Source organism: Stegodyphus dumicola, chromosome 4, assembly GCF_044657685.1.
Source record: "Stegodyphus dumicola isolate Sdum_Otavi_A_Nest chromosome 4, ASM4465768v1".
NCBI classification, from domain to species: Eukaryota; Metazoa; Arthropoda; class Arachnida; order Araneae; family Eresidae; genus Stegodyphus; species Stegodyphus dumicola.
Window position 1 is genome coordinate 161,299,215 of NC_140771.1, and position 21,908 is coordinate 161,321,122.

A 21,908-nucleotide genomic window follows, 5' to 3' on the forward strand; every position below is an offset into this window, starting at 1 on the left:
CACATTTTTAAACTAAATTAAAAACAATAATAATAATGAATAAAATAAGAAATGAAAACAATAATAATAGGTAAAATAATATAATGATTCATGATTAAATATAAGAAACACGTTTCAAAATGAGAAAAGCTAACTGAGTTAATATACTGTCTACGGGTGAGGTTCGAACTCGCCACCTTGCTATTTGCAAAGCAGTGCGCTGACCACTCAGCTATCTGTGATAGCAATGTTTGTGAAAAATAATGTAACAAGTAGAAGTCGCTTCAAAGGTAATTTAATTAAACTTCAATAAATGATTGCTGTATGACACAAGTTGTAACTTTTCTCCAAAATTTCGTAATTGTATTTTATTGAATACTCTTTCACAGCCAACTGCTTTATTTTAGAAGTTGTTATATTGCTGTAGTTTTTGGTGTATTTAATATTGGGATATTTATAGAGCTTTTATTACACATGATATAGCCAATTTTTATAATAATTAAAGAGAATTTTGTAAGGCAGAAACTTTGATTTCGTAGAAACTGTAATTTATTTAGGTTCCTATTACTTACGGTGTTATAAATAGGTGAAGCATATGGATATACTGGTCGGATCATTACTTTATAAATGTACGGTTTTCCCTTTAATGAGAATTTTAAATTTATACCAATATATCGGTTTGAGAAATCTGAAGATGGCGTGAACAATGCTGATTATTTTATTGCTGTATACAGTTATGATATTTCTAAGCAAAATCTCATCTCTCTGTGGTTCTGACGCCATATTGAAATGGGTAAGCAAGAAGGTTTTCTGATTATGACACGTGATAAGAACTCAGTTGGCTATTGGCTATACGCACGCATCGTGGGCAAAATAGCTGAACAGGATCGCTCCTGTTCAGCTATTTTGCCCTCAGTTTTACGTGTTCTGCGTCACGTGAATTTATGCTGGCGTCAAAAAACTTGCGTCAACTACGTCGCGAGCGTACTCGTGTGGACGGGCCTTTACACTGCCAGATGGGGGGGGGGGGGAATAAATAATATAATTTGCCAATAGGGGTGTAGCAGAGATGTGTGGGTTTATTTTATGTTTTGTTTTTTAAGTACTAGATGGAACACAAGCAAACCAAAAGCACCCGTATATACATATATAATACAAACAAATATAAAAAAAAGTTAGAGATGTTTCCGATAAATAATAAAGGAAAGAATGTTTGCGTTTACATAAGAGGAATCAAATTTTTGGCACCCTTCCGAAAAAGAGCTCTCCGTGAACTATTAAAGAACTATTACTCCATTTTTGCTGGATCAGAGATCACTTGTTCATTAGAGTGAATCAATTCTTTCACTCTTCCAGAGCAAATCGTTCATTTCTACTATCAATAGAAGAAAAAAAAAAAAAAAATAAGTATTTACTTCAGATGTTTTTGATAATTTCAAAATTGCAAGTAATATTTTAATTTTTTCCTCGTTAAACTCTATATAATTTTTTTTCTTCTATAAGATTCGGTTTTAGTCTCTAATTTGTTTATTATTTGAAAAAAAATACTGTTACAAACAATCTAACGTGCTTCTATTACGCATACATACGAGGTAGGATTAAAAGTTCCCAGACTGAGTCTATAACGTAAAAAATATCATTTTTAAATTGCAGAAACACATTCTCCTTCGAAATAAGACACTTGTGCAAAAACACACTTTTGCCAGCGCCTTTAAAGTTCATCAAAGCATATCTGAAATCATTTTTGGCCATGTCCTTTAATTCAGCCTGCGATGCATATTTAACTTCATCTGAAGATTGAAATCGATGACCTTGCAAGTGTCTTGTCAGCTCAGGAAATAGGATGAAATTGCAGGTTAGAATATCAGGTGAGTAAGGAGGATAAGGCAAGTTTTTGTTTTCAAAGGAAAATTATTCACAGGAAAATTATTGATGAGTAGGGATCTGTGAGCAGGAGCATTGTTATGCAACAGCACACATGACTGCTCAGCCCACATTTTTGGTCTCTTCTTCCAGATCAACTCACACAAACGACACAGGATTTTGATGTAGAATTCTTTGTTCACAATGCATCCTTCAGGGATAAATTCCAGATGCACAATGCCCTGGATATCGAAGAATACCTCTAGCATGACCTTTCCTTTAGAGCACTCTTGGCAGAATTTCTGCTTCCATGGAGATTGAGGTGATTTTCACGTAGCTAATGCTCTCTTGGTTTGTGGAGTCATAAAAAAAAAAAAAAAAAAAAAAAAAAAAAACACCATTTCTCGTCTTCAGTAACAATTCTGCCAAGTAGGGAAGAACCTTTGTCAATAGCTGAGATTAAGTCTCCCGCCATTTCTAATCGAATTCCCTTTTGGTCTATGTTTAACATGTGGGGAATGATGTGTTGACACACCCGTGTATGTTAAGATCCTTAGTCAGTATTCGCTGACATGTGACCTCTGACATCCCAATTGATTCTGCTATTTGGCGAATTGTTTGTGGCCTGTTCGCACATGCTGCTGCAGACACCTTTTTGATGATTTCATCGGTGCACAAAGTCACGGGACGGCCACAGCATTCATCGTCTTCAGCACTTTGCCTGCCTTCTCTGAAGCAACAATGCCACTCAAAAGCTTGTGTTCTTGATAACGTTTCACTTCCATACACATGCTTTAACATTTTGAAAGTCTCCATAGCACTCTTTCTCAAGCAAACACAAAATTTGATATTGATTCCCTGCTCAACTGACGCCATTTCTTTTTATCACGAGTTACTAAATGCACCTGCCTACAAAAAACGCTGTCTTCGCGACCTTTTGACCACGTGATTTGGGACAAACCACTTTAAGAAAAGGGGAAGAATGTAGTAACACAAAAACGTTCTCGTAGTTGCACTACTGCAAAAAATATTTTACATTATAATAGACTCAGTCCGGGAACTTCTGAATCCTACGACATATATCTCTACATGTGGCCTAAAATGATAAAAATTCTATTTAAAATAAGCATATATAAAATATAATTGCTCTTCAGTGACAATTGCATTATAATTTTGAAAAGCATTAATAAAATTTCTTAATTATCAAGTTCTTTCATCTGTTGCTCTGAAAATCATGATAATCGCCTGCTCACTACAACAGAAATCCCGCCCAGACTACACTCATTATTGCTAAATAAAGTACCAGTAACTATGTAATGCAGATCAATCTAACTTATTACAACAACAACCAAAAAAAAAAAAAAAAAGAAAGAATTTTTTATGCCTTTCATTAGTGCATCTGCAATATTTTTCTTTCTTCCACGAAATCTATGATCACATTTGATTTTTAACATCACTCTTTTCTTAATTATTTTTTAATTAAAACATGTAAAAAGTGCAGATTTGAAATTGATGCAATACTTTCTGATTATCTGCATCTAAAGTTTTAATAATAAATTAATTCTTGTGAAGATGTAATCCAGGAAAAATATATTTCAAGGTCCCCCTTGGCAAAAATTGGCAATTTGGGAGGGAGGGAATTCCTGTTTATGTGCAATACCCTCCCAAGTAATATGGTGTCCAAGACATAATCAAAACATAAAAAAAATTACTATCTCAATAAACTGCATTTTAAATCAAAATAAACAAGGAAATAGCACAAAAATATAAATACATACAAATGGAATTATCTAATCTGCACAGTACAAAAAGGAAATATTGACTTACTTTATTTAGAAATTTCTGCCTTCAGTGTGTGATGCACAGAATTTCTTAACAAGACCTGAAAACTTTAAAATTACCTGAGCTAGAATTTGTACACTGCCGGTGACATTTCTTTGAAAAATTCCTTTTTATTGCATCCCACATACCTTCAACAGTGTTGTTTCAAGCTCCAGTTTCCAGATGCTTAAATGTCACTGCGAGGTGAACGAAGCCATTTAAACCTTCATTCACATACCTGTCAATCAATGGTTTCTTTCTCATTTGTTAAAAAATCATACAGAAACTACAGGTTAATCTTGCCATTGGCAGCCATTTTATGGTGTAAAGCACAAATAGTCACGTACTTCCTACTCGACATCCAACACAGAAATAAGCCCTGAGAAATATTATCCCAACACTTGCTGAAACGCTTATGCATTACAACCAATCATGGCATAACAGAGTTTCCAAAACATACACCGTAAAATACTCAGGATACCACAAATGAAGCAGCAACTTGGTGATAATCTAAGAGGTACCCCAAAATATAGACTACCCTGTAATCCTTTTATAGTTGTCAAAACCTTATACCTCTCTGTCATTTAAATCATTTTGCAGTACGAATAATTCTAAAAAATAATTTATTTGTTTAACTACGTAAAGCCAATAAATCAAATGGCATTTTTGTTGAATGCATACATTTCATCCTGGAAAGTGATACAGTACAAAGTCTTTAATCCAGACGTCCATAATCCGGACCTCAAAGCTACAAACTTTATGCGCATGCACGTAAAGAGAAGAGATATTGTTTATAGAGAGAGATTGTTTATAGAAGAGAGCTGTTTTAAAGTAATATACATACATTTATTACATATTAAGTGTTTTTATCGTTAAATTAAGAACTTTTAATGAACTTTACTGATTTCGATCAACCAGGTGCATTCTCAAGATCACATGACTTCTCCTCTGACTGCCTCCATGCCAGCGTAGCACAAGACGAAGAACATCTTTCGTTCTTATTTTACATACTCGTGAACTCACATTTTGAACTTTCGCCTCATGCGACGATGTACTAGAAGTACATCTCTGATTTCTTTTAAAATCAAGCAAATGTTTAAATGGTTATAATTTTCAGGATACTGGTTAGAACTCTTTATAGTTAATGCCAGCTGTAAAGATAAGATCCAAAATCCATAGAAGAGAGAATTAAAGAGAAAATATTAGCACAAAAAACAAAGCAACTTAAACAACTTACATTGAAAGAAAGGTTTAATAAAGTAAACAAATAAATATTAAGTTTTTTTTTTTTTTTTTTTTTTTTTTGTAAATTTTGATACTTTTTAGATCATAATTGCTCTTTAATTCATAAATTATGGTTTCGTATTTTTAATTTTATAATTTCTGCATGCCATCTTACCAGATTTAAACTGACGATCTATAATCCGGAAAAACCCCTAATCCGGAATCGAAGTCCCAATGAGTCCGGATTAAAGACTTTGTACTGTATTTATTTATGCAATGAATATTTCAAACTGCATTCCTAAATGAATTATTAAGAATTAATATTGTGAAAACTTACATGAAGGCTATAGTTAACCAACTACATTTTAAAAACATCCGCCAACTGTAAAAATGTACCGTATAGGTTTTTTTTCCCCTTATAAACAAATTCCTTCTTTCTTATATTCACACATATGCATAAACCAATAACTGTTCGTGGTTAGAGCAGACTGAAGGGTACCCCTTGTATTATACCGAAATTGTTGTTCCGTTTATCGCCAAGTTGTTGTTTCATTTATGGTCACCTGAGTAGTTGAATGTTTTGCAAATATACTTTTACCTAGAAACAGGTGCTGCTTTGACTTTTTAAGTGAAAATATATCGATGTGTACATCCAAAAAGGGAGTGCACAATGCCTAGTTTGTGCAATTCTGTGATGTTTAAGTAAAAATAGGTCAATGGATACCGAGTTTGTGCAATTCTTTGACTTGTTATTTTGTTTTTGTGTAGTGGCGATTTTTAGAGCTAAAATCGCCACTACACAAAGCCAAAATAACAAGTCAAAGAATTGCACAAACTTGGTATCCAGGTACCACCAAAAATCGCCATGGGGTACCTGTAAATATACTTTTACTCTATTTGTTTCTTACACATGCCCTGATTACTAACTGTTAGTTTCTCGGCAATGCAGAAATATCAGTACTTTTTCATCATTATTTATTAACTGAACAGAACTTATGGGTTACAAAGAATGCTAAACAAACATTGGCTAAAGTGCAGAATTGCCCACTTATTTGGCACGTTGTGTTTTTGCTTTTTACGAGATTGATAAGTAAGCCAAATGTGGTATCCAAGTCCATTTTGCCGTTCTGAAAGGCGAATTTCAGAGCATTTTCGCGCATGCGTAGTATGTATTTTAAATTGAGAATTTCTTTTGAGAGCAAAATTTGGAGCATTTTTGCGCGTGCTCAGTATGTATTTTAAAATTTAGAATTTCTGATTGGTGTAGATGATGGTAGAGCTGCAGTTATTTTAAAAGAATTCGTTACGTTTCGTTCATCGGCTGAGCAGAGTGCATTACCCCTTTTGAGATATGTGAAAGTATTTTAAATTTTCAATGTTTTGTAACGATTTTAAGTGTTTAAAACTTACTATGTTTTTGAAACAATTCTTAGTTTTTAAAATTATGTTTTTGTAAGGACTGGATTTTCATATTTAAAAATTTTTTGGAAGTGAGAGAATTAATTTTTCAGGGTTTCCTGTAAGGATTTTGTGTTTTTTAAACTTACTATGTTTTTGAAACGATTTTAGTTTTTAAAGTTATTAGTTTTTTTTTTTTTTTTTTTTTTTTTTTTTAAGGATTTCCAGTTTTAAAAATTTCCCACGTATTTGTTTGGCACTTTTTACAAGAGTACGAAGAACTGGATTTTTGTCAATTTTCTTTGACTTTTTTAGAGAAACTAGGTCAATGTGTACATGGAGAAAGTCAAAGGAGCGCACGGTTAATCTTCGGATTATGGTAACTTGGCGATTTTTTGACAATTAACCCTGCTACGGCAAACTGCTAGTTTTTTTTTTTTTTTGAACGCCATTTTGTTTTCACGAAGTAAAGGGCTTTTTTTTTTTTAATGCTCAACATTTTTTTCCAACAATCTGCTAGCCGAATTATGCTTATGCTAGAACTTTTTTGGAACAAAAGTGCTTAATCATGACAAGATTAGGTGGGAAACTGGGAGAAAGTGCAGAATCACCCACTGCTTGCTGCGTTTTTAAGAATTGCACATACATGGTATCATCCATGTACACGTCGACCTATTTTCACTTTAAAAAAAGAATCAAAGAATTGCATAAAAATGGCATTGCGCACACTCGACTTTATCCACGTACATTGCTAAAATCCTAGCTAGTAACCTTTATCGCCTTACCAAAATGTCGCCAAACTACCTGTTACCATATTCCAAAGATTAGCCGAGTGCGCAATGCCATCTTTGTGCAATTCTGGGATTTTTTTTAAAGTAAAAGTAGGTCAATGTCTACATGGATACCGAGTTTGTAAAATTCTTAAAAACGTGAAAATAGGTTGATGTGTACATGGATAAAGTCAAGAGAGTATGCATGACATTTTTGTACAATTCTGGGATTTTTTTTAAGCGAAAGTAGGTTGATGTGTACATGGATACCGAGTTTGTAAAATTCTTAAAAACGTGTCAAGCAGTGGGTGATTCTCCACTTTCCCCAATTTTTTTATAGGTAAATGAATTTTAATTTTTCAAGGTTTTGTAACGATTTTAAGTTTTTGAAGCTTACTATGTTTCCTTAACCATGTTTGTTTTTTAAAATTATTATGCTGTTTTTAAAGGATTTTCAGTTTTCAAAATTTTGCTTCAACTTTTATTTTGTATTTATTTTACTTGTTCGCCATTGTAAATGTCACACCTTATAGTCTTCTGGAATGGTTGCAAATCCAGCAGACAAGACGCGAGAGCGTGGCAAGTTGGCGATTTTGAAAAATGCGCCAAGCAACTGGGCAATTCTGATTCTCCACTTTCCCCAATTTTTTTATAGGTAAATGAATTTTAATTTTTCAAGGTTTTGTAACGATTTTAAGTTTTTGAAGCTTACTATGTTTCCTTAACCATGTTTGTTTTTTAAAATTATTATGCTGTTTTTAAAGGATTTTCAGTTTTCAAAATTTTGCTTCAACTTTTATTTTGTATTTATTTTACTTGTTCGCCATTGTAAATGTCACACCTTATAGTCTTCTGGAGTGGTTGCAAATCCAGCAGACAAGACACGAGAGCGTGGCAAGTTGGCGATTTTGAAAAATGCGCCAAGCAACTGGGCAATTCTGCACTTCCCCCCCCCCAAACATTTTTTTGCCAATTCACAAAATTTCCAAAGTGTTTATAAGTTTTTGTTTTGGTACAGATAATCACAAAGTATACTATATACTATCAATATATAATAAAAGATGAACGAAATTAACCAATATTTACATTTCTAATGAATTTTTCATCTCTTATTTTAATGGGTATATAGCACGTATAAAGGACATATTCAAAAAAATTAATATATCCACATTTCTACAGATCTTTAAAAATAGTTTTTCTCCTCAACACTACATTTCTTCAAAGCATTACAAAATGTAACTTACACATGCTAGTAAAAAAATATGAATATTTTCTGTCTGGTTGTAAATTTTATATAATAATCCTTTCCCATTTTCCAACCTATAAGAAAGAATATACATTTTCAGACTGATAAGTTTATTTGAAAATATGCTTTGATTATAAAACAATTCAAATAAAGAGCGAAAAAAACTATTACTACATACTGAATTCCTTCGCTTGCTGCGACGACTAATCCAGTAATATCCATTTCGCTAACAAATAAATAATAAATATAATAATCGAAATAATTTATTAAAGGTTTTCGAACTATAAAATCACATTAATTAATAGATACGAAAACACTTTATACCATATCAGCTTTTTGCCAGAAATGTATATCCAAATAGAAAACTGTAAACATTATTCTAAAATCTAGAGTACTCTTTTATTTCGTAATCTCGGTACTCTTTTATTTCGTAATGTGCAAGTAATTTCTCATTTCGGGCACTGATGATAAATATCACTAATAAAAAAAAATTACAAGGACACATTAAATATGATATAATCCGCATAACATAAATTAAATGCACAGATTTCTTAATCTTCAGTCGATCACAAATAGAAATCAGACTTCGCATTAGCACTTACATACCATACCTCGAATTTTAAATCAAAATTTAATGTTATGATGCCAAAGTGAAATCACCAATATCTAAATTAGCGGCCGTGAAATGGAAAGAGTTAGCGAGGGGAAAATTTAGTGAATCAGTGAAAGAACGAATGAGATACATTCCGGTGACGTCTGAGGTCACGTGATGTAAGGACTGCTAATGTAAACAAACAAGCTTGTGCTGTTGTAGCTGTGTTGAAAAATCGGAAACTTTGTTTATTTTTAATTAGTTATGAAATTTGCATTTCAGTTTTAAGTATTATTTCAAACGTTAATTAACTGTTCATTCATTTGGTTAGTATAATTTTTGCCACTCTTATATGTTATTATTATCTTCATGATACTCTCTTGTTCGCTGCTTTACCATGTTCTGATTGTTAATATTTATTTATGAATTCTTTCCTTGATTTGATAATTCATTTATCATTTTCCCATTATAGTTTTAATTTTTAGTCTGATTTCTAAATTCCTGTTTACATTTCCAGTTTTTGAGTGTTGACAATGCCTACTACATGTTGTGCATACGGTTGTTCAAATAACAATATGAAAGACAGATGTAAAGAAAATAAGATTTCCTTCCATCTGTTTCCTAAGGATGAAAATCTGCGTAAAGAGTGGATAGTAAGAATAAAAAGGGAAAACTTCAATCCAACCCCCACTACCAGAATTTGCTCTGAACATTTTGAAGAAGAATGTTTCACATACCAGCCATTCACGAACAGGAGGTCATTAAAGGCAGATGCTGTGCCAACGAAATTTATTTTTATTTCGACTAAAGGAACCACTCGTAAGCGAACTAGTTATGTATTTGGTGAACCATCACAGGAAAGTTCAAGAGAAAAGAGGTATTTATCTACTAGTTTTATCAGAAATACATAGAGCTTTTTTTTTTTTTTTTTTTTTTTTTTTTTTTTTTTTTTTAAATTTTCTACACTTTTGGTTTTAGAAAAAGATAAAAGCATAATTGGTGTGCTATGAAATTTAATTACTTTCTTCCTGTTTCAATGTTTTTTGCAGCTGATAGTTTTAGAAATGAAAATTGCCTTGATCGCAACTTAATTGCTTTCTATGGCATGATACATATTATTTCGTATTTGACAGGGTTTTTATTGCTTATGTGTTAAGGACTTGTTGTTTTATTCTTTTATCATGTTTCTTACTTCAATTCTTACAACTTTGGTAGACACTTCACTGACGAAGCAGTTAGCGAGGTTTCCACCTAATTTTAATACTTATTTCTATAATATGACACTTTCTATGCTTATTTCTTTGGTGTTTCTTACTTCAGTTTTTACCACTGCTAATAATACTTTTTAATAAATTCATTGAATTTGATTTCTGGGTTGTTATTATTTACTTCACCAGATTCTGATTACTAGCATCACATTGTAAGGTATCATATTAGACGCTAGCCTTAAGTTTATCCTTGCAAATAGCTTACTACATAGAAATTTTAAGCTTCTAAATGCTTCAGTATTGCTGATTTAAAAATAATTTTTATTGTTAGTTCATCCTCTATTTTGTATACCTTATGTTTATTTGCATGTAAAAGTTTCACAAAAAAATTGAAAATTTAGTAAAATGTCCCCCAAATTTAATTACTAATCAACCAAGATGTAACATGTAATGAGGTATGAGAAATATGTGGAAAGATTTCAATGAGATGTTTCAGTTGATTAGTGATTCAGTCTTGGGAACTGCTTTAATAAAGAATTCTATATATTACAAAAGTATTTAAATAGTTCAATAAAAGAATGCCAAATAAATGAGAGAACTTTTCCGTTATATATCTGCCATGCAAATTTTGGTGTGTGTGTGCGAAGTGGTATATGTGTACACACATACCTCATTTTTCTGTTATTCACACATACACATCAAAATGCATGGCAAGTGCATAATGGAAAAGTATCTAAATCAATTACATTGATACCTTTCTAACTAAGAGAAGGCATTTTTTTATTAAGTTGCTGTACTGTAATCAGAATAGATATTTTAGAAATGTCTTTTCATAATAAAACGTTATTTATACTTGTAGTCAGATATTTTAAATTTATCAGTTATTTTGGTACTTTAGCTAGATGCAAGTGATAAATTAGATGTTTGCAACGTGTAGCATGGTGTAGTGTCACCAAAATGGGGGAAAGGGATTGTTATTCATAACATATATACTTTATACCCAGTTGAGTACCTGTATTTTATACATATATTTATTCCCAAATTATTAAAAGCACTGTTTTCTTTTATTATTTCTTTCTTTCATTATTATCTTTATTTTTCAAATTATTAAAAGGACACTTATGCATTTATTTTGGTCTTGGAGCTTGTTGTCTACAATATATTTTTTTATAATATTGAATATAACCCATCCTTAGTTACATATATACCGTCTTGAAATTTTCATGTATAATATCTAGAAATTGTAAATATATTTAAAAAAATAGCAATAATATGACTATGAATGTTGTTTGCCTGTCTATCACAACATTAAAAAAAGAAAATTAAAAAAAAAAAAAAAAAAAAAAAAAAGCATATTGCTTAACTAATTTCTGATTAGGAAAATTCCTATTCACTAATTCCATCAACCATAACTATTCTGTGGTGTAGGAGCTGCAATTCATGCTTTAAATTTTGGACATTACTATTGAAGAAAAGTATTTATTTTAATATTAGAACTTTTGTTTTATTTAAACTGTCAAACTATTTATTACAGTACATATTTTCTTTTCCTTTTCAGAGCAAATATTCCTGTTTGCATAAGGAAGACAGTATCATCACAAACTGACGAGTCTTTTTTGTTAATTTTAAACGAATTTTGTCAAATGAGAGACCAATTGGATGCTGCACAAAATAATGTTTTATTGAATGTGTTTTCTTCAGCTAATGAGAGGATAAAAGTAAACATGAAATGTGTAACAGGTTTCTCTCATGAGACGTTTATGACAATATTCAACTTTTTAAATTTATCGGAAGATTTGTTAAAGAAAGATAGAATGCCACCTATTGATCAATTTTTCATGTTTCTAGTGAAAATTCGAACTGGAACCACAAATGAATTCCTAGGAATAATTTTTAAGATAGCTTCTTCTACAGTTTCAAAGATTTTCAATTGTGTAACGAGAATTGTTTCTACTAAGCTTAAATGTGTGAATATATGGCCAAAAAAGGCCCAAGTTAAAGAGTTCATGCCTCTGCAATTCTTACATCAATATCCAAATTGCCGAGTAATCATTGATTGCACAGAGCTCGAAATACAGAGGCCATGCAATCCTACAGAACAGCAACTAACTTTCAGCTACTACAAAAATGCCAATACGCTGAAAGCACTAGTCGGCATCTCTCCTTCTGGAGCAGTCACCTTTATTTCAGATTTGTGGTGTGGTGCAATATCAGATAAAGCTCTCTTTTTAAAAAGTCAGTTACAGAAACAGAAGTATCTTACTCAAATACAAATAAACTATTAATAAAATCAGTAGGCTATTTAAAATATATTCCACACAATTTCCGTTGGCTGTCATTTATAAAATAAAAAATTATTGAATGAAATAAACGCTGTTTCTCCTCGCTTTACTGAAGGGCCATAATTTTAATGTTTCGCGTTAATTACCACGCCTACAAGGCGAGAACTCGCTATTCCAAATATTAAGGCTCCTATATACCAGGCTGAATCATCAGGCATTCGCGCTCCCAAGTGGGAGATTTAATGGCGGCTGTGTAGTTACGGTGCAACAATTTTTTGTGTTTTTTTTTGTGTAAAATGGGCGGATGTACAGCTATTAATTGTTCAAATCGTTCACGGAAAGGTCATACATTGGTAAAATTTCCTAAAAATGAAGAATGAAGAAAAATATGGGTAAATAATTGCCGAAGAGACAATTGGAAACCTGGTCCAGGCGCTGAACTTTGCTTAGTAAGTATAATGTTAATTACGCCTTCATTTAGAGTTTATATCTTCTCTGATGTTTATAATGTGCAAGTAAAGTGAAATTCTTGTGTACAATAACCTGAGTATCTGCTAATTTCTGTAATAATAGCTATAATTAAATTAGTCTAGGGTTAATGTACCCATCGCCAAACATCGCCAATGTAGATGTTTTGAATGTGGAAAAGAAATTTCTCTTCTAATATAAAGCGCAGATTTTGTTTTCCTGTGCTAATTGTGGAATTTATACTGATGTAACATGAAAATCATTAGCATATTGAAATTTATTAAAAAATAAATAATAATTTGGAAAGTCAAGATAAAATCTGAATGTTTGCTAAAGATATATGTAACATTATACTATAGTTGCAATATCGTTGGAATGATATATAATTTTTTTCTTTATTTTATAATCACTATTGTTAAAAAGTTAGATGAGTTGTTTATGCACGGTGCCCACTACTGTTTCTTGGTTAAAATAACTTCCAGAATTTTGACATTGACATCTGAAGTCAATGGAATAAATTGAATAGTGTGAGACAATATATATAATCTGACTTCAATAATTGCAAGGATTGTGCAAGTTTATTTATAATCACAGTATTATACAATTTGGCAATGGATTAAAGATTTAGAAATGAATGCAGAACATTCAAATTAGTATTTTCTTGTTTCTAATATATAGAAATATAGTCTATTTTCCAGTATAAAAGTTTTACTTAAAAGTATGGGAAAGCAGATTTGTTTCATGCATGATCTTTATAATACTGGTATGAAATGAATGAATTTTAATCTGTAAACAATTTTTTGTTAATATTGAAATGCGTTTCTTTGGGTACATTTTTAGGCACTTGTGGATTATGTCAGGCAACATGCAATAGAAAAAAGATGTCCGTGTGCATAAATTTTCCCATTGTGTTACTTCATTTTATCTAAATTTCAAGGATAATTCTTTTCATTTTTATATGGCATGTTATCAGTATAAAGGCTAGTGAAAATAAATTGGTATGTGTATCTGTTTTTGAAGTGTAATGCTTAAATAAAAAGATGGTGTGTGTTTCTTCATTTAAACAACATTTCAAGGATAGTATTTTTCAGTGTTGTACTGTTTGTTATTTCTCAATATAAAGGGGAAAAAAAACTGGTATGGTATATCTGTTTTTTAAGCATGATAATTTTATTTATTTCTTTAGTGATGCATATATATAGAGAGAGAAGGTGTTTGGTCCAACTGAAGTTATAATAAATCTAATTTTACTAGATCTCTCCCTCCCCTCAGGTGTAGAAAATTTTCAAGTGCAGAAAGTTATGCAGAATTAATTCATTTCTGATAAACTTATTATCATTAATTTTTTATATAACATGTTATTAAGTTACACACTTGACTACTGTGTAATAAAATTGTATTTAGGGCAAAAAATTAACTATAATTTTGCATCTGGTGACTAATATCATATGCTTCTAAGAATATAACTTTTTCCATAATTTTTGTTTTTCAGAAACATGAAACTGTTATTTTGATATACTTAAATAATAAAAGTGTGTATCTGAATCAATTAATGGATACAAATATTTTACAGTTATTTTTAGAAGATATTTGCCATATCGCTTCTAATAATTCATAAAGTATGTTAAAATATAGGTAAATAATTTGGTGCAGAATTCAAGTTTAGGTTTAAAATATAGTGAATCATAAGACTAAATGATTTTTATTGTCATGATTTGCCTGGTCTTAAGAATGTACTTTTCGCCCGGTGGAAATTGTCATCAAACTGTCCTGAACAGGCTTTTTGTTGATAATAACTTCCAGGCTTATCAGTACCTCCTTTTGAGTGGAGGGTATGCAAATATAGTACCCAATTTAAATTACATTGTGATTGTAATAATATTGTGGTATTAAATAAGTGATTATAATTACAATTTAGGTAATTGCATTGTAATTATATTACATTGTATCTGTGAACTCTTAATTTCATTACTTTATGCAATTATGTTGTAAGTGCATAATCTAATTGCAGTAATATAATCTATTCGCAATTACAAAATAATTATAAATGCAGTTACATCTTAAATAGAGGCCATTTTAATACTTTTAAATTTTTGCAAGATAACTTCCCATTAAGGTTCATTTGGAGGAAACTATGCAAATACTAAAAAAGAAGTTATGCTAAATTTACATATTTTGTACAGTACTTTCTTGTTATAATGCTGTTCAATATATCTTCAATACTTTTGTAAATTTAACGACATTCTTTGCAATCACTGTGGTGCTTTAAAAAGAAGTTTCTTAGTTATGCTTTCTAATAAAAATGGGTTTAAAATTAAGTATTATGTATAATAACTAGCAGTTAAAAAAACTTGACTGCATGAAAATGCTGTTGCTGTGTAAAATAAAAAATAAGCTTTCTTTTATGCTTTGAAATGAATTACATGTGGTTAAGTCGTCCTTTTACAATTTAAGAATGTGGTTAACACACATTCTTAAATTGGACAGGTTTTATCTAAATTATTAGTATAAAATATATAAACTATGAATTATTTTGTAACATAACTCAAATCACAAAATTCATTCTATATACGTTCAAAGTTATTATCTTTTATGGAATAACTGTTTTTTAATTTAGGTAAAAATTGGATTTTTAGAAGTATTACAAATACAATGCAACACAAAGGTGATCTGATTGAAGAGGAAGGACTTTTTATTACGGTTTCTAGTTCGTATTTATATTACATTTGAATAACTTGCATCCAAAACACAGAATGCTGTACTTTCTTCTTCCATATATGTTATGAAATATTTCACACATTTAAAAGAAAGTGTTTCTTCAGAATCTTGCACAATTATTTCCATATACCTCAGACTTAAATGACAACATATTCTTAAGTTATTTTTTTAGTATGAATTTACAGTGTTTTTATTGAAATTTTTGTTAAAATGTCATTAAGATAAATTTATTTGCACACTCAGCGCTTTAACTATTTCCCCATTTGACACTATTGAAAGTTTTTATTCATATCTTATTTATTTTAGTCTGATAACGAAACTGAAACATCTAAAGAATAAGTTATTTTGAATATGTTTACAAAATATACGCGAAATTTTATTTAAGTGAAAACGTCTATATACTATTCGAGAATTAATAAATTATCCGAAAAGTTTATATGCGCTGAATGCCGCGCGTCTATAAAATAAATCTTAAAAAACAAAACAGCAGACATTCAGCCAGCGTGTGCGATAAACGCGCCAAAATTGGCAGCGCGTTCACTCCTTCGCCAAGAGAGAAAAGTTGGTGATTCAGCCTGGTTTAGAGGAGCCTTACGCAGTCCAAGTGAAGCCAAAAAGTGGGGAAAAGCATGCCCTTAGTAGTCGTGGCTTTAGAAAGATTGACGAGCTCTTCAGCCAATGAGACAGAACCTAGCCACACCCAGTTTCGTAAATTAAAGACCGTGGATTCTTCGCGCGCTTTTTCCTTCACTATTTCACGCCATTTCATTTTATTTCTACATTTTCTATCATCTTGTAGACGGCTGCAATATTGTTCCGAGAAGCAATTTTTATTCCTGCCAAAATGGTAAATTCCTGCGTCGCTTTCGGCTGTACAAATAGAAGAATAGCAGGATCCGGTATTACATTTCACAGGTAAATATTCTTTTAACATATATACTATCATTTATTTAATTATACTTTGCTCAAAGTTAGATAAAAATTTGCTGTGCATGTTTAAAACATATCCAAGGAAACGGCTGCAAGTGCTGATAATTGTATCAATTCTAATGATTATCAGGATATGCAGAGGGAAAATATATGTACAAAGGGACTGATTCCATTAAAATGAGTTAAATGAGAAATGCATTATGTAATTACATGCTGTCATTAATGAATGCTAGCAATAAAGGTATTGTGAAAATAAATAAATAAATACTCAAACCATTAATTGATTATATTTTAGTTATTCTAAATATATACAGGTATAATTCTCAATTTTCCATGTTAGAAATACTACGTACGTTTTGAAAAATATTAAATTGCATGAACAATGATAACAAATAATATTTAAATCCTGCATTGTTATTTTTAAAACTCCCACAAATTTCACCCCAAATTAAATCCTGTTATTAAATATTTACTTGAACAGAAAATAAAATTAAATACATAAAATATGACTTGTAATGTAATATGATCACACCTTTAAAATAACGCGTTTTCTTTTCCACGATGAGCTGACCACTCCCCCTTCCCTTGTTTACTTACCGTTTTGCTTTTACAACTCAGTTAATTACGAGTATAATACTCAAACCATTAATTGAAGAAAAATCTGAGAATTATAGATGTTTCTTCGCGCACGTCACACCGAGAAAATACTCAAACTCTTTTCTGACGGCTTTTCAAACGCACATTTCAATTACTCTACTTATTTATGCATGTTAAAAAAACATTCTTTTATATGGAAATGAAATCCGAAATGTAGACATTATTTCAATGTAACCATTCAGTACCTTATAACCCTCTCACGTCTTCACATAAGAAATCAGAAAACACACTCAAAACTTCAAACAAGCTGACGTTTAACCTCACTTCACATAGTAAGGGAAGCGTTTTCTTGCCCTCACGAGGCGTGGCTTATTTGCTTCCCCCGGCTTCACTCTCCTCGTATTGCGACAGCAGAGACGCCATCTCCATGTATTCTAACCTCCTTGTGTAAAATCCAGTTCTTAATCGGAGCAGCAAAGCGACATCTTTACTCACTCAGACTTCTCGTCGGACAAGTGTACGCGACGCTAGCACGAGCTGTGTTCCGAGCTCTGTGTTGATCTCTGCAATGTAATTTAAATTGTAATTTAGTACTTAATATATTCTTTTGTTATAGGAGATTGTCTACTCTTATTTTCTTTAATTATATCATGCATTAAGCACACACGACCACCAAAAGTGGTGACCTTTTGACTGAGCACGCTACTGACAATGGATTTTCAGCGACCCTAAGCCACGTGCATCCAAGGCATTCTGAAGAACTGACTAAAAATAACAACGAATATGGACATTAGACGTATGCTACAACGTATCCCTTCAATTATTTCTAGAAGTATTGATATATATTGCTTGTGTTTTTTCAAAGTCGTGCATATCATCGCAAGGAGCTTCAGCAAATCATCAATGTGATCTGTTCCGTTCCGCTGACTTCGCCAGTCGTGCAATAATTCTTCGATCATTCAACTTTTGTGACAAATGTGATACAATAGTGATTTTCGCTAAATGTGCTACATCAGCAATTTTTCTGCAACGTGCTACGGCAAAATTCTTCCCTCAGTGTTCGAAAGTTGCGAATTTTTTTCCCATGTGCTACAGGAGTGATTTCATTTTTCCTTCGAAAGTGCCTTTCATTGTGAAGTGGTGATATTGTGCGCGCGCAATACAAAATGAACGCATCATTTTTTTTTCTCAAATAAGGGTTTCTTTTCAAATGCATTTCAGTAAAATATTATTTGTGTGTGTAATTGCTGACCCTGTCTTATTTGTGTGTGGGCTAAATCGCAGAATAGGCTGCATCAGTCGATGCTGTGTTTACTTCTCTTATGCTTGGACACGCCTTTTTATGACGTAATATTGGTTACGCCTCTTCTTCAAAACAAGTTATAAGTATGCTATAGCTTCGTATTTAAAGAAAACTTATATTATATTTTAACTGAGTTGAAATAGTAGGTTTATAATGTTCTGTGCGAGATTTTTTAAATTGTAAATCTACTTTTGTGTGTTGTGTGGTATTGTTATCATTTAGCGCAACGAATTATCTCTCACAAATGTATTATTAAGATACCAAACGATTGAAAACGATCATTAGCAAACGATTGAAAATATTGAATGCATGAATTAAAAATTATAACCGTAACTTCTGAAAATACAGAAAAGAATTCTTTTGCTTAAAGAATGTTTTGATTATTCATGAGTGTGTTTAATTCGGTGCTTACTGCAAAATGGATGAGTATTTGAATCTGGATTTCTTTTATCAGTTGGGGCGAAATGATAAAAAATGTGTTATTGAGTGGTGTATGGAGAAAGGTTTGATTGCAATATCGTATAAGTGCCCGTTTGTGGAACAAATATGAAACTAGTAGAGCGAAAAAACCGTATAGACGGTTTTGAGTGGATGTGCAGAGTTACTGGAGGCGAATGTAGGCATCGAATTTCAAGATCAATTCGAAAGAACTCCTGGTTTGCGAAGAGTAAATTGAGCATGTGTGATGTTTTGCGAGTTACCTATATGTGGTTGGGTAAGTGCGGGAATGATTTTATACGAACGGAATTACGTATTGCTAAAAATACGGTGACAGATTGGAAAAGTTTTTTTAAGTGAAAATAGATCGATGTGCACATGGGCAAATCCAATGTGGTGCGCAATGCCGAGTTTGTGCAACTCTGGGATGTTTTTTTAAGTGAAAATAGATCGATGTGCACATGGGAAAAGCCAATGTGGTGCGCAATGCCGAGTTTGTGCAATTCTGGGATGTTTTTTAAGTGAAAATAGGTCGATGTGCACATGGGCAAATCCAATGTGGTTGCGCAATGCCGAGCTTGTGCAACTCGGGAATGTTTTTTTAAGTGAAAATAGATCGATGTTCACATGGGCAAATCCAATGTGGTGCGCAATGCCGAGTTTGTGCAACTCTGGGATGTTTTTTAAGTGAAAATAGATCGATGTGCACATGGGCAAAGCCAAAGTGGTGCGCAATGCCGAGTTTGTGTAACTCTGGGATGTTTTTTTTAAGTGAAAATATATCGATGTGCACATGGGAAAAGCCAATGTGGTGCGCAATGCCGAGTTTGTGCCATTCTGGGATGTTTTTTTAAGTGAAAATAGATCGATGTGCACATGGGCGAAGCCAATGTGGTGCGCGATGCCGAGTTTGTGCAATTCTGGGATTTTTTTAAAGTGAAAATAGGTCGATGTGCACATGGGCAAATCCAATGTGGTGCGCGATGCCGAGTTTGTGCAACTCTGGGATATTTTTTTAAGTGAAAATAGATCGATGTGCACATGGGAAAAGCCAATGTGGTGCGCAATGCCGAGTTTGTGCAATTCTGGGATGTTTTTTTAAGTGAAAATAGATCGATGTGCACATGGGCAAAGCCAAAGTGGTGCGCAATGCCGAGTTTGTGTAACTCTGGGATGTTTTTTTTAAGTGAAAATATATCGATGTGCACATGGGAAAAGCCAATGTGGTGCGCAATGCCGAGTTTGTGCCATTCTGGGATGTTTTTTTAAGTGAAAATAGATCGATGTGCACATGGGCGAAGCCAATGTGGTGCGCGATGCCGAGTTTGTGCAATTCTGGGATTTTTTTAAAGTGAAAATAGGTCGATGTGCACATGGGCAAATCCAATGTGGTACGCGATGCCGAGTTTGTGCAACTCTGGGATATTTTTTTAAGTGAAAATAGATCGATGTGCACATGGGAAAAGCCAATGTGGTGCGCAATGCCGAGTTTGTGCAATTCTGGGATGTTTTTTAAGTGAAAATAGATGGATGTGCACATGGGTAAAGCCAATGTGGTGCGCGATGCCGAGTTTGTGCAATTCTGGGATGTTTTTTTAAGTGAAAATAGATCGATGTGCACATGGGAAAAAGCCAATGTGGTGCGCAATGCCGAGTTTGTGCAATTCTGGGATGTTTTTTTAAGTGAAAATAGGTCGATGTGCACATGGGCAAATCCAATGTGGTGCGCAATGCCGAGTTTGTGCAACTCTGGGATGTTTTTTTAAGTGAAAATAGATCGATGTGCACATGGGAAAAAGCCAATGTGGTGCGCAATGCCGAGTTTGTGCAATTCTGGGATGTTTTTTTAAGTGAAAATAGGTCGATGTGCACATGGGCAAAACAAATGTGATGCGCAATGCCGAGTTTATGCAACTCTGGGATGTTTTTTTAAGTGAAAATAGATCGATGTGCACTTGGGAAAAGCCAATGTGGTGCATAATGCCGAGTTTGTGCAATTCTGGCATGTTTTTTTAAGTGAAAATAGATCGATGTGCACATGGGAAAAGCCAATGTGGTGCGCAATGCCGAGTTTGTGCAATTCTGGGATGTTTTTTAAGTGAAAATAGATGGATGTGCACATGGGCAAATCCAATGTGGTGCGCAATGCCGAGTTTGTGCAACTCTGGGATGTTTTTTTAAGTGAAAATAGGTCGATGTGCACATGGGCAAAACAAATGTGATGCGCAATGCCGAGTTTATGCAACTCTGGGATGTTTTTTTAAGTGAAAATAGATCGATGTGCACATGGGAAAAAGCCAATGTGGTGCGCAATGCCGAGTTTGTGCAATTCTGGGATGTTTTTTTAAGTGAAAATAGGTCGATGTGCACATGGGCAAAACAAATGTGATGCGCAATGCCGAGTTTATGCAACTCTGGGATGTTTTTTTAAGTGAAAATAGATCGATGTGCACTTGGGAAAAGCCAATGTGGTGCGCAATGCCGAGTTTGTGCAATTCTGGGATGTTTTTTTAAGTGAAAATAGGTCGATGTGCGCATGGGCAAATCCAATGTGGTGCGCAATGCCGAGTTTGTGCAACTCTGGGATGTTTTTTTAAGTGAAAATAGATCGATGTGCACATGGGCAAAGCCAATGTGGTGCGCAATGCCGAGTTTGTGGAACTCTCGGATGTTTTTTTTAAGTGAAAATAGATCGATGTGCACATGGGAAAAGCCAATGTGGTGCGCAATGCCGAGTTTGTGCAATTCTGGGATGTTTTTTTAAGTGAAAATAGATGGATGTGCACATGGGAAAAGCCAATGTGGTGCGCAATGCCGAGTTTGTGCAATTCTGGGATGTTTTTTTAAGTGAAAATAGATGGATGTGCAAATGGGTAAAGCCAATGTGGTGCGCGATGCCGAGTTTGTGCAATTCTGGGATGTTTTTTTAAGTGAAAATAGGTCGATGTGCACATGGGCAAATCCAATGTGGTGCGCAATGCCGAGTTTGTGCAACTCTGGGATGTTTTTTTAAGTGAAAATAGATCGACGTGCACATGGGAAAAAGCCAATGTGGTGCGCAATGCCGAGTT

The 21,908-nt window shown here is 33.0% G+C and overlaps 2 protein-coding genes across 7 annotated transcripts in view; one reads left to right on the plus strand and one right to left on the minus strand.

Moving 5' to 3' along the window:
- The window catches only part of LOC118191291 (uncharacterized), a 234,831-nt gene that overhangs the window by 120,159 nt on the left and 92,764 nt on the right, over window positions 1–21,908 (minus strand). For 3 of the 5 annotated variants that reach the window (XM_035362092.2, XM_035362095.2, XM_035362094.2), the window contains exons 1-3: window positions 8,626–8,904; window positions 8,480–8,527; window positions 8,300–8,375 (exon numbers count right to left, since the gene is read on the minus strand). In XM_035362092.2, coding sequence (XP_035217983.2) covers window positions 8,300–8,375; window positions 8,480–8,523 — 120 coding nt within the window. In that variant the 5' untranslated portion in view covers window positions 8,524–8,527; window positions 8,626–8,904. The other 2 variants (XM_035362093.2, XM_085815704.1) reach the window with 2 other exon arrangements.
- Window positions 9,086–12,401, plus strand: LOC146997738 (uncharacterized). Of its 2 annotated transcripts, XM_085815706.1 has the most exons (3): window positions 9,086–9,219; window positions 9,411–9,770; window positions 11,660–12,401. In XM_085815706.1, exons 2-3 carry the CDS (start codon window positions 9,427–9,429, stop codon window positions 12,384–12,386), a joined length of 1,071 nt encoding a protein of 356 aa, XP_085671832.1. In that variant the 5' UTR covers window positions 9,086–9,219; window positions 9,411–9,426; the 3' UTR covers window positions 12,387–12,401. The 2 variants fall into 2 exon arrangements, with proteins under 2 accessions (XP_085671832.1, XP_085671833.1); XM_085815707.1 differs by lacking the exon at window positions 9,086–9,219 and having other exon boundaries at window positions 9,360–9,770.